At 34.3% G+C, this 14,133-nt stretch overlaps 1 protein-coding gene across 8 annotated transcripts in view; it reads left to right on the top strand.

Moving 5' to 3' along the window:
• LOC112048265 (heterogeneous nuclear ribonucleoprotein L) overlaps positions 1–14,133 on the top strand; it is a 388,713-nt gene that overhangs the window by 364,734 nt on the left and 9,846 nt on the right. For 2 of the 8 annotated variants that reach the window (XM_052886916.1, XM_052886918.1), the window contains exons 7-10: positions 4,856–4,870; positions 7,136–7,246; positions 11,606–11,685; positions 12,353–12,472. In XM_052886916.1, coding sequence (XP_052742876.1) covers positions 4,856–4,870; positions 7,136–7,246; positions 11,606–11,685; positions 12,353–12,472 — 326 coding nt within the window. The remainder of the gene's footprint in view (positions 1–4,855; positions 4,871–7,135; positions 7,247–11,605; positions 11,686–12,352; positions 12,473–14,133) is intronic. The other 6 variants (XM_052886919.1, XM_052886920.1, XM_052886923.1 and 3 more) reach the window with 5 other exon arrangements.

The following is a 14,133-nucleotide window of genomic DNA, read 5'->3' on the forward strand; positions in this document are numbered from 1 at the left end:
TAGTTGGATTCAGTTTAACTTGCGTGTTTGTTATTGACTTCTACATTTAGTTGATATAAAATAATTTTAACGATTATATAACTCGAGCGTTTTGCATTATGCCACTGAGAATCATAAAAAAGTAGAAAAACCTTTTATATAATAAATTTAAACAACCAATTATGTTGATGTTGGTTTTATATTTAGAAACAACACATATTTAGATATAAAACTACTATAACTAATATTATATATAGGTATTATACACGTATTTTATACTCGCAGACACACATAATATTATGTGTATCTATGACGACAGTCTTTTATTGTTCCGGCCCTGTAATACTTCCCCGTGCAACACCACAAATTTCATTATGTCCTTTTGTTATGTAAACTTGGCTCTCTCGAGCGGATAAGTAATTATGTACTGAAATAGAAAGCATAAAACTTTTCCCCGGCTATGAAGTGCGGGTGGAAATAAAAAAATAAAAATAATGGACACAGAAACATCGACTACGAAATGCCACGTTAATATTTTACGAAAATGTTTTCATGTAAGTAGTGCAAGAGATGATGACTTTATTATTCTTAAAGTTTTCATTGGGCTTGTACTGGATACTAGAGTAAAACTTTCAGTTTATTTATTTTTAAAGCCAGCTGAGAGAGGCTATTTAAGAGTATGAAACATATGTAAAATAAAAAAATATATTGCCTCGATTTTATATTTCAGTACCTATATTATAACATAGCACACTGCAAGAGTTTTATTTTAGTCTTTTGTTTATCCTATCTTTATATTTTCTTATTACTCATTTATCTTTATTATATGTAATTAGTTATTTCTTGGTCGAATTCGGCTGACTACGGTCTGACTTGATATGATATAATAATTCAATATATAGAATTTAGTGATACAGCCTCAGTCTGTAACAGTGACTGGCATTTCATCAATTGTGGGCAAGCTCCCTTAGGCAATAACATCCTTAGTAAAGGTAACACCTGTGCTTATACCTGTGAACTGCAGACCTCTGCTCTCTGACTATAATGTGTTCATACAAAGCATTCACTCGGCCGTACAAAAGGCTGACAAGGCGACTGCACGTGATGTTTGGACATCGTACATTGTTACGATGTCCAAACGTACATTATTAACGAGATTATTTTGTATTTTTTTGATATTATCACATGGTTACAGATGCGTATTTCGCTTCTACCGTTAACTAAACTTTGTTATTGGCACTATACTACTAGTAGTTTCATACTACCGGTATTTCTAGTTGATTAACGATTTCATCGAATATTTATTTCTAAATAAATCTTGCGGTAACACAAGCCGTAAAATGTAAAAACGAATAAGTGCGAGTAAATTTTAAAAAAGTTTTAAATAGCTTGGCACATATTTTTTGAGTGTTGCGTATCCTAGTTCCGTTTATTTAAATGTTTCAATAAATAAAAAAAAAAACAAATATTTGATGTCAAAACCTTGGCATGGTAATAAGAGAGTCGGAGAGGCCTAAAAATAACAAAAAGAATGAATGGTTGACAAAATTAGTTAACCGGCTCCTACACTAAGTTTTTTCAGATTCGCATCCCTTCGCACATGTACAAAAAGCTGACAAGTTGACTGCACGTGCAGTTTGGACATCCAAACACGGTTTATTTTTGTGTGCACCGAATTTTATGCACGGATATCGGACACCGTGACGTCATCCCCGTGGGATTTAGTTTTTTTAGGTCCTAAATCCCAGATCCGATCACAACGTAACAAAGCCTACAAGTCAAATAACCTGAATCAGTATGCAGGGTAGTAAAGCGCATGCCAATAAGTAGGGCTAAATGTGAACAGATAAATCTATACTGATATTATAAAGCTGAAGAGTTTGTTTGTTTGATTGAACGCGCTAATCTCAGGAACTACTGGTCCGATTCGAAAAAGTTCTTTCAGTGTTAGATCGCCCATTTATCGAGGAAGGCTATAGGCTATATATTATCCCCATATTTCTACGGGAACAGGAACCACGCGGGTGAAACACGCGGCGTCAGTTAGTTGAAAATAAAATTAATCCTATTTGTTAATGAAAGTTTACTATTTGCGTGCCGTCTTAATAAGTTCAGCTGTTTTCGTGTTATTTCTTAACGAAAGTTTTAACATTCAATGCGGGTTTTCAGGGCTTAGTGTGTTGACGTTTAGACCACAATACAGATTTTAATGATATATCTTAACACGTTCAGACATGGGTTGTGCCATATACTCCACCAACTTGAGGCTACTACAGAATATACCTCGACAATTTTTACATAATCAACCCATTGCGGAACGAAAATTGTGACCAAGTTATTGAAAATAGTGTACCTACATACTAATATGTAAAATTTTTGGAATCCTTATTAAATCGACATGTTTTTTAAGCTAGATGTACAACTTTGCGTAGTAATTTTTTTTTTTTTCACTGTGACCCCTAAAAGTACATACAAAAAAAAAGTTTAACATAAAATGTAATTAGGCCTGTTTTTTCAGCACAATATTAATCGTAAACGTACAGTAAACTGCACTGGAGGTAGGGATTTTTGTATTTTGTACAAAAATCAATTAATATAACTTGAAAATCGTAAAATTTTGGCTAACATATATTGCGTTATTTTAGTAGGCCTTGATGTCAGCCTTCATCCTGTAGAGTATGTCGTAGTATTTACGGGACACCCTGTATATTGAAAAAAAGAAAATCAATCAAAGCAAACATATAGTTCACCAACTCAGGACCTAGTCATCCTAAGTCACGTAGACTAGCCACTGAACCAACAATGACGTTTAAATTCAAACATTACAAAAACAGAAAATAATAATCGAAACACAAAACTTTTAAATCCTTGTCGAGGACATATTTTTCTATAAAAGCACTCGAACGATCCAATTACCGTATACACAGCGCGGCGGGTTGACCGTTAAATAAAAATAACGGCAAAAATAAAAACAAAACATTGGGAAATAGTCACGAATTCACGTCATATTTCCGCCGTTTCCGTTAGAACTCACGTGTCCACTTATAGGCTGAGAGCTGGTGACTGATTTTTACTTAAAATTGTCAAATATTCCATGATAATATTTTTAAATAATGTAATACTTATTTTTTTTGGGCAAATTGACAATTTAATTGTGTTTACGTTAACTAGTCATTTCACCACGATTCACCATATATTAACTAAAAAGCTTTAAAGCTCGTCGTGATTGATTTAATGTGATATTAGCAACTTTCAAAAAGGTAAAAATTTAAAATTTATAAGCTTGTGATTAAAAAATTGGTATATCTTCGAAAAATAGTTGTACTGTTCTGTTTAATGCAATGCAAGGGCAAAGTCAAATGCAGTTTTTGTATTTCGCTCTTGATAAATTTATAATCACGTCATGTAATTGAATTGAATTTCAATTTTAATTTTTTTTATCAATTTATGGCGTTGTTATTTAATTAATTTATTTTATTATAATTAAATATTTGCATATCTTTTAAAGGTAACATTGTTACTTATTACATAACACCATCTTTGTATGATATTTCTTGCAAATAAATGGTTCTGATTCTGAAAATTAAACTAAAAGTGTAAAAACTGTTAAGTAAAGTAAGGTTGTTGAGATATATGCGCAGAGCTATTCCGAGGAAATATTACCGCCGTGCTTATTTTCGCTACCTAACATGAATGAGAGGGGTTAGGCCAATAGTCCACCATGCTGGCCCAATGCGGATTGGCAGACTTCACACACGCAGATAATTAAGAAAATTCTCTGGTATGCAGGTTTCCTCACGATGTTTTTCCTTCACCGATTGAGACACGTGATATTTAATTTCTTAAAATGCACACAACTGAAAAGTTGGAGGTGCATGCCCCGGGCCGGATTCGAACCCACACCCTCCGGAATCGGAGGCAGAGGTCATATCCACTGGGCTATCACGGCTATCACGGCACGGTTATCCAATAAAGTGGTTTAAATTATTTCCGATTAAAATACAGGCGTATGAAGCTTAACACAAGGATGTGAGCCCACATCTCACCCTTGTTAACAGGCGCAGGGCAGCGCATTGTAGGGCGGTTTCCTTGCGACAAGTGTCGCTCTGGGTTTATATGTAATAATAATTTAGTCGAAGATTTATACTAAACCAGGTAAAAAAATTAAGAAGCATCGTTATTTCTTTGTGGGTGGTTCACTGGTTCTTGGACTATAGATTGTCAAAGCCGCCCGCGTCCGCACGGCAACACAGACTGTTACAGTTGTATGAATTATTTAACATTGCCGACACTCTGGATATATCGCATCGGAATTTATTGCCACTTTTGATTTATAAATCGAAAAGCGCTAGTTGTTTTGATAGGTTTTCATTTTTGTCATAGAGATCTACTTTAAACATAGAGCGGCTACTTTAATTACTTTACTTTTGTGTAAATTATATTTTTGTATAAAAAATCATGTTTATTATTTAATTTTTGTTATCCTCAGTATTTTGTATGTCCATGTTTATTTTATGATTTCTGTTATCCTCTGCTTAGTTATCACTTTCTTTTCTTAGTTCATCTTCTTTTAGACCAAAAGTGTTTCTTATATTAATTAATCTATCACTGGGCTGGATAGAAAAGCAAATGCGATGTCGTCGTACACAGTGTATAAAGAAGTGTCGCATCGCTAGAAAATTTGTTACTGTTCCTCGCGTCATCAAATTAACATCTTAAGATAGTTGATTATGTAAATTATGTTCAGCTAAATTTATATTTATAAAAATTGGCCAATTGGCTCTTTTTCCTAATCTCAAACATTTGTCCTATCTATGACAAGTATAAAATTTCTTGATGTTTGTAATTAAACAGTAAAATCATTAATTGATTTCAGGTACATCGCCTGATGGTAAGTGATCACTTGTGACGCAGTCTATGATTGAAACGCGTTAATTCGGTATGAAAGTATTTTTTCTATAGCTTTTCTCTATCTCGTGACACTAATTCAATAAAATCTACTTCGACCTACTTTCCAGAAACAGCGATAAAATAAGAATGAATCTAAACGGTGTCATTATAAAGTTCCATTTTTGTTGACAAAAAGTCATTATTGACAAAGAAAATAACTTATTTATTTGCTTTAATTAAAAGGTGCTCCTTTTTTTTTAACCAATTTCAAAAAAGGAAGGTACTCAATTCGTCATAATCTTTTATTTTAATATGACTAATGTTCTTTTTTACTCTCAAAAGTGTGTGCTAAGAGTCAATGCAATAATAGTGCATACATACGGCTGATATTTTTTCATATGAGAAGAGCCTACTAACTCTACCAACCTACCAACTCCTATCTACCGTCAACATCTGACCCATGTTTTGTTTGTATTGTAATCAAATTAAGTTATTCTGTATTGTTATCAAATAAAGTTATTCTATTTTGACTTGCAATGAACCACATATTTCAATATATCGTCCACTGATTTCATTCCCATATGGGGAGATCACAAGTTAGCAAACGTACAGTTTAGTAAAAAGTCTACCAATCTTACCAATAGCCAATAAACCTCATTGATCTAGTTGGTTGGCGGTTGTTTCTGGATCTCGAGGTCCTAGATTAGAGTCCTGAGTCGACCTATGATAATAACATAATAGTGTTTAGTTGAATTTATGATTATCAATAACTATGTGTTGCAGTGAATAACTATTATCAACTTTGCTTAATATATAAGCGAGAAGTCAAGAAAAAGAATAATATATTGTTTAGTTAGTAATTATTAGGAGATAATATTTAAAAAAAATATATCAGATGACGGTGCTATTACTAGTATATTTTTTATTACTGTTACATATTTTTTTTTTGTTTTTTTTTACAAGAATTGCCCATTTGAATAAATTGTTTATACATATTATATCATTATTATAGATATTTATATCAGTTTATTTTTTATTTTATTTTTTATTCTATAAAATACATATTGAAATTAAGCCTAACCATAGTGCAACATAGACCAAAGTTGATTTTACTGTGAACTGGTTATTATAAATTATACAGTTGACATAATAATAATAATATTTCACATGTTTTGGTTTTTGATTTCTTATTAATTTTTACTTGTTCATCCAATTTAAGAAAATTACCGGCATTGCGCTGTGCATATGCAACGCCGGTAATTTTCAAAAACCATTTAACAAAATGCGCTTGTTTCCGATCTGTTCGTTTGCTGAACTGTGGCGATGGAGCAAACCCAATATACAGCTACCTACCTAAACTCGGTTAATTGTTTAAAAGCATACTCCTGTGACCGTGGTAATTATTTGAAAGCCTGCCAATAGTCGATCCGTAATACCATTAATATTTCAATTAAAAAAACAAACGCACTTTTGTTACTTATTTATTTACAATATATTTTTTATATTACTTGATGTTGAGTAATTTCTATAGTTAGTTTTTGTGGCACTGGTTCAACGAAATTGTCTATAGTTATGTCGCTGTGTTAATTAAAAACTTATGCAAAGACAGATGAGCCATTGGGGTTTAGTAAAAAAGGAGTATAACTTCGTACTGCATGCTAGGAATATGCCCTAAAAAGTATTCCTTTAAGATCAATTTGAGGCATACTTGATAAGCTTCGTGTGGTAGTAATTTTAACAATACTTCCTTGGATAAATTCTTCCATATCCAGCCCTGATACTCTTACACAACTAAACGATTAAACGGAAATTAAAATATGTGAACATAAATAGCTCGAAACATTGGAAGTGCAATTTAACGATGAGACAGAAGAGAAACAGGACACCATTTGACAAAATAACAAAACAATGTGCAAAAATAAAAAAAATCATACCTACACAAACAACAAAAAATACAAAAGTACACAGCAGTCATCTTCAAAACCAAAAGTAAGGTCGCTACAAATCTAAATCCACCAGAGGACATTTAAACAGAATAGCTGAAGCAGAGAAAGGCCTATTTTCGATAGACTTTCTATCTACTCAGACAACAGGTACGTTACTTACCATGACCATACATACAACAAAAGATTATAAAAAAAACTTACATACAATAACGTATCGAAATATTACAAACAGATAAAGGCAGTACAGAAACGAGGTGGTAACAGGAGCAAATTATATAGTTAATGAAAATTTGGACTTAACTATTGTGGGATATCGCCAGATGCCGCCACGGCTACGACACCACAGCCTCGACCTTGCAGCGAAGATTCTTGCAGCCAGCACAGCCAACACAGCCAGCATAGCCAGCACTCCTGCGACCCTGTGCAGAACGGTTTGTACGATTGTATGGAGGGTTGCACTGAATGAGAATGTCCCTCCTCCTGACTATAGTTCGTGTATTTGTATGTATCGAAGTGTTTACCGGTTCTTATAATATACAAATATCTATATGTGTCTTATCACAACAGATATCCTAAGTCTAAGATCTTAAGAAGATTAAAATCTACCTTTTCCCGTCGTCGGATTTCTATTATTGCATCATGCATTTAAATGACCATTGCGTGAATGTGACTTTTATTCTTTTGATTTATATGATATCTTTGTTAAGTATTTTATTCTATATCCAATAATATTTAAATGTCATTTATTGGTTCACTTACCTAGTATTTATTAACAATCAATATTTTTTTAGAATGTGATACTTTATTTTCTCCTTTTCCCATTTGGCACATTTTCTCGTTTGATATTTCTCTCCCGTCTTGAGTGCTTTTTTTTTCTTCTTAAAATGTGAAATTACCTGACAGAATTTTAAGAGCCGGTATACAGACGTAAAGCTAGTGTGTAATTGATGTACCTACCTATAACCTTAGATTTAAGTGTGTTTGTAAATGTTGACCGACGTAAAGCATTGGACTGAGTAAGCTTTTTTATACTAATATTATAATTATAGAGGTAAAGTTTGTGTTATTGTAGGGGTTAATTTTGAGATCTACTGAACCGATTTTGAAAGTTACCACTAGAAAGTCACGTTATTTGCGAGTGTCAAAACTAGTCTTGGATAAAATCTATGTACTTGTTGTTTTTCTTTCTTGATAACTTTCTTTCCTTTTATCCGATCTTGATAAAATCTTGATGAAGCCTATATTTTATATTGTCTCCGTGAACTACAAAACTCCTACGTAAGTGCACTCTTCTACAACTAGACTTCCCAAATATTTATTGGCAATTTTATTCAAAATTCAGACACTCAATTTCTATATTTCTGTTATAGTAAGTATATGAGAAGATTCCGATTTCTGCAAATAACCCCCTTTATTACTCGTACATTCGTGTTCAAACATTATGTCCAATACTGTATGTTGGTTTGTGTTGTCAGTTCTAACCCTATAGTTAACTCTACATTCTGTTGCTATGACATACTTTTATGCATTATTGTTACATACCATCTATTGTACTATACATAATATATTAAGCATAGAAACATATACAGACAAAAGACTGATACATGTGTATTTGTGACGGTAATATCATTACGGGGTCTATTCACACATATCATGAAAATTGGTTACGATCTTTAAAAATCGTTTATCGGTTTCTCGGTTTGAAATCTTGATAGTTTGTACACTAGTGCTACAATAAAATCGAATATCACTAGTCGTTTAAAATACAACTAGCACCTTTTTTACTCGCTTTAATGCCTGGATGGCCTGATTACTCGTATGTTTAGCGTGCATTAGTTTACGGTAGCAAGTTTTTTTTCCACTAAAAGAGCAAAACCACGATATCTGAATAGACCCTTAGATGAGATTTACTTACACTATTGTTACTTAAGCAGTATATATTCAATTAAATTAGAAATGTCCAACTATATTGATTAATTTAAATTATTTTTGTTGTCGAAGTGTAATCAATTATTCAAACTTGTGTCAGGTGAGATTGTAGTCAAGGGCTAATTTGTAAAGAATAAAAAAAAAAAAAAAAAAAAAAAACTTGTGAAGTTCATCCATAGTAGTAGGACATTTCTACGCAAAAGCACAATATATTGTACTTATACATTGATGTGAACATACGACACAATAAACCATATATGGCAAATACAGACTTTCATTTCAACGATACCTCAAAACCCTTTGCATGTGTGCGTAGGCTACTGCATATATACGTATTTATATACCCTACCCTACTCTGTTTGTGTGACATTATTAAGTTTTAACTTCTTATACCTTGCGACAGTCGCCAAACATTCGAAGGTGTAAGAAGTCCTGGAAAATCCATAAATGGACTTTATTCGTTTTTTGCCCAATAGTAGGTAAGTGTGAAGCGTCCCTTGAAATTATAAATTCTTGAAATACTGTTTTGATCAAATCTTATATTAGTTACCATAAATCGTACACTTAAATATTTAAGGCTATAAAAAAATTACATTGAATTAGGCATATATCTATTTCGTGTAAAGGTGATGATTTAAAGAAAATTGGTAAACTGTACTCTAACATACTTTGTATAAGTTGCCACTTTTTCTAATTTTCTTTCCATGTATACAAAATCTAAATTTTTGATTTCACTCGGCCCGATTTTTTACACGTTTAAATTTAAATTTCAAGAAGTTTGGAACGCTCTTTTGATCATGCTTAGAGGATTTGGCATAGTTGTGACTCCATATACGAGTAGGTTTATAATATGGAGAAGGACTGGAGAAGCTTAATCCATACCTACTAATATTATAAATTGAAAGTGTGTGTGTCGGTCACGGCAAAACGGAGCGAATTGACGTGATTTTTAAGTGGAGATAGTTACAAGGATGGGCTAAAATAAAAAATAAACCGTGGATCATTTTTTTTTATTCTTACCCCAACCCCTTAAAAGAGAGGATGAAATTGTGTATGGGACTTTTCGCAGTTTTCAAGGTAGGGTAGGGGTAGGGTATGGGTAGGTTAGGGTAGAGGTAGGGTAGTGGTAGGGTAGGTATAAGTCAAAGCGAAGCTTGACTGGGTCCGCTAGTTTTACATTAATAGGTATCACTTACTTAAGTGATAATAGTGATACTTTTATTTAAATGCATTTTACTTTACAAATTAATAATTATATTTATCAAAAGATCTTCTTTCTAATCACTTTTATTCACTAAATCTTCTTATTGGTGTTTTATACCAAGTTAGCAATTTGATTCTGATTTAAACCTATCCTATACTCGTACCTTTAATAACACCTTCATAAAATTACGTCCAAACTGATATTGATTCCCTTTTGGGGGCTTTTATGTTAATGTAATTGGTCGATTTGCCCCATGTCGGTTTAATGGTATTTGAGAGCATTTTCATTTGAATACGTTAATATTAATAGCGGGGCTGTGTGAGGGTAGCTAGCGAAAAACCAACAGGTTGGCGTATTCATTGGGGAAATGACAGATGAACGGTTTATTTTATCTATACTTCTATACTAATATTATAAAGAGGTAAAGTTTGTGGTGTTGTAGGGGCTAATCTCTGGATCTACTGGACCGATTTTGAAAATTATTTTACCATTAGAAAACCACGTTATTTGTGAGTGTCATAAGTGTGTAATCCCCGTATTCTCACGGGAACGGGGACTATGCGGGTAAAACCGCGGGGCGTCAGCTAGTAGGAAATAAACTCACGCTTGATTATGATCTCACCTGATAGTGAGTGAGAATGTGGTCTAAGAGGGAACGCGCTTGCTTCTTAATGGATACGTTATGATAATTTCATATTTTTTATTTTTAGCGAGTTACAATTTGCGTAAAGTGAGTCACTGAATCCAGACGGTTTATTGGTATACTGGTTCGCGGATATAATTGATAGGATAAGTGAGGTTTACGTGTGAACGAACATACAGTGTGCCTAGTGGGAGTTTTCAATGTTTTCATATTGTAACTATCGCGTTAACGTAAACACGAATGTATATGGAATTAAAACAGTTGTGCAGTAGTGCCACTAGATTCCTTAGCCACTTGACTCTTAAATGGACGACCGGTCGCCCATCCTATCCATTACGTGACATGTAAAAAAATATAAAGTAAACTAAGGGCAATAGGCGAGCACTGTATCATTCTCCGCGCGATAGAGGAATATGAAGATTTTTTAAATGGCTCACAACGGTAGATTAAAACCGCATTCCTTGACTGTCGGCTTCTTCAACGCAGACGGGGTTTTCGATAAAATACTCGCGGGCAGCGAATGGTTAAAAATTCGCGTTTACGTTAACGCAATCGTCACAGTATCAGACTGCCACTAGGCCCTCTGTTCAGTTTTATGTTCGCAATAGGACAGAGAGTGCAATAACTACTTGCTTACAATTCTGTATCGCAATAATTCGTACTAAATAATAAGGAACGTAAATTATAAAAATAAAGGAAAAATATAATTTGCTCGTATCAGTATTTTAAAAATCAGCGGGCATTAATCTTTCTCTTGATAACCACAGATCTGATTTAGTACAAACTTCATTTTCAAAATGAAAAAAAAAGATTAGTGCTAGTTTAGTTATTATAATCTACTATAATTTTTTGCAGCATAATGATATTGAAAAAAAACTAAAAATTTAAAAAAATATACCAAACCTTTATGGTAAAATAATTTTGAAAATAAAATACGAGCTACAAAATATGATTAATTATTGCGTGTCTACCTTCATAATTTAAAATATAAATGTCGCATCTGTTCTATTTCAGATATGGAGTTTGGTAGCGGAGGTCCTCCCCCTCCCGGCATGATGAAAGACAGACACGGGCCACCCCCGCCACACCACCCGGTAAGTGGTCATTAAAAATTATTTAGTCAGACTATATTTAATTAATGGAACTCTCTATAATTATTTCTTTTTTGTTTTAACCCCTGTCATAAAAAAAGAGAGGATGGTTATAGTTTCGCATTGTAACTTCTAATCTAAACGAGTGGTTGTTATACTATGTGCGGTGTAGCATGGTGCGGGTGACAGTTGTCTTATGACGTTCAAAATACGTACTATTATCGTGAATCGCGGCGAAATTTCAAGAGTGAAATGGACTGTCACTCGCACCATGCTATAGTGCACCATGTAGCTATGAAGATCTTTGAAGCTGTTTGTTTAAATTAAATAATCATCAGGTAATTTCATTAGATCGTACTATTTTTGACAGATACTATTTATTTGTAAATTGTTTTTTCAGTTATTTCTTTTTATAACGGTTACTTAAAATTTTAATGTAAATAACATTTGAAATGTTTCTGTAACCGTTACAAAAATCTCGTCAACAAAGTATTTATTTGTAAATCGCCAAAATCGTGGCGGTTTTAGGGTTGCCATAAAAAATCTGTACCAAAAAAATTAAAAAAAATATATTTTTTATTGGGCAAAATCATAAAAAAAGATATTATAGTCTTTATCAATGCGTTGTCAGCCTCATAAGCAGTGACATATTTCGATGCAACTTTCGCAGCGCGACGGTCGCGGCTACGGCCCGGAGGGGTACGGCGCAGAGGCCTTCGCTCCCCCTCCCCCCATGCACCATCCCATGCCGCCCCAGAATCAGGTATTTGATTCTAGACTAGATCCGCAAGTGAGTAATGTACCTGAGCTCTTATTTTTTTTTATTTGTTTCTTTTGTATGTATGTGTTTTTAATTTAACACGTTCGCTGCGGCACTGATTTTCCTGTACTTTCCTGTGGTGCGGTACGAGGTCCATTGACCCTTTGACCATTTGACCATTTGAACCCTTGAAGACGCTAGGTGTACGAGGTCAATTGACCTCGTACCGCAACGAACGTGTTAACAAGCTTATGATGTTGCCTCTGAGTAGTATAAAAGGTTGATTTTTTTTGAATTATTATTGTCAGTAGAATTTTATACTACTAATTGAACAGGCTGTATGGTTTACCTGATGTTTAGTGTAAAATGCACACTAAATTAAATACGTACGTTTATATGCAAGCCGAGTAGAGTCGTGACATGCACATCCTTTTCAGTTATGAATATTTAAGAAACATTTTTAAAAAAATAAAGATCACGTAGAAGTAAAAACATCGCGAGGAAACCGACATACTTAATTTTCGTAATTTTCTATGTGTGTGAAGTCTGTAAATCCGCATTGGGTGGTGGACTATTAGCCTTGCCCCTCTCATTCTGAGAGACTTGTGCTCAACATTGAGCCGAAATGGGTTATCAATGTATGCCACGCCATATAGTATAGGTATTTAATTTAGCTCAGATAGTATCGCCAGCTTCATTCGTGACTAACTCATTCAGTGATACCATCTATCCATTCAATCAGATTCCATCGGTCTTTGAATGCATTGTCACTCAACATCAGGAGAAATCACTGGTTTAAAATGTGACTAGTAAACTCATCATCATACACCATTACTTATATTATGACCACGTTCGTATGAGCAACTTATTCTCAAGTCGTCGTGAATTATTCTGAAATAGCGCAATATTTTGGTGAAACTTCTTACGTTCGTAGTTTACACCGACGCGACATTTCAGTTTCATTTCAAAAGTTCGTATTTCAAATTGCGTACCACAAAAGGAAATAACAAAACCCTCACAGGATAACTCGCATGTCTGTCCGTCTGTCTGTCACAGTACAAACACACTTATTAATTTGCTAGATCGATTCGTACTTGGCCAGTTTTTTTTTAAATCGTACGCACATGTACGAACAGTCAGCTGACTATGGGCCTTATTAAAAGGCTCAAAGTCACTCAGCGGGCGATGGAGCGAGATCCGCAGACGAGCCAAGTCGAAGACGAAGTCACTAACATAGCTCAGCGAGTCGCGAAGCTGAAGTGGCAATGGGCTGGCCATGTTGGTCGACCCACCTCTAGGTGGACCGAGGATATCAAGCGGAGCAGGGAGCCAATGGATGCTGGCGGCTCGAGAGCGTTATGCTTGGAGGTCCATGCAAGAGGCCTATGTCCAGCCGTGGACGTCTATCGGCTGATAAGGTAGGGTAAGGTTACATGATATCCTAAATTCGCACATACTGGGCAACTTTCCAGGCCATCACATACTTGTGACTTGTACCTACGTAACGCAGGAATGTGACACAGAAAATATCCATACCTACTCGTACCTTGCACATAACATTCCACTCGATATGAACACATTTGATACGGCAGAATGCCTCAATAAGCTGCTTAATTAAAGTATCATAATAATTAGTTTCGCGTGAAAACACAATATCTGGGATAGTGTTGCTCAAGCGAACGTGTTATAAC

Source organism: Bicyclus anynana, chromosome 18 (genome assembly GCF_947172395.1).
Source record: "Bicyclus anynana chromosome 18, ilBicAnyn1.1, whole genome shotgun sequence".
NCBI classification, from domain to species: Eukaryota; Metazoa; Arthropoda; class Insecta; order Lepidoptera; family Nymphalidae; genus Bicyclus; species Bicyclus anynana.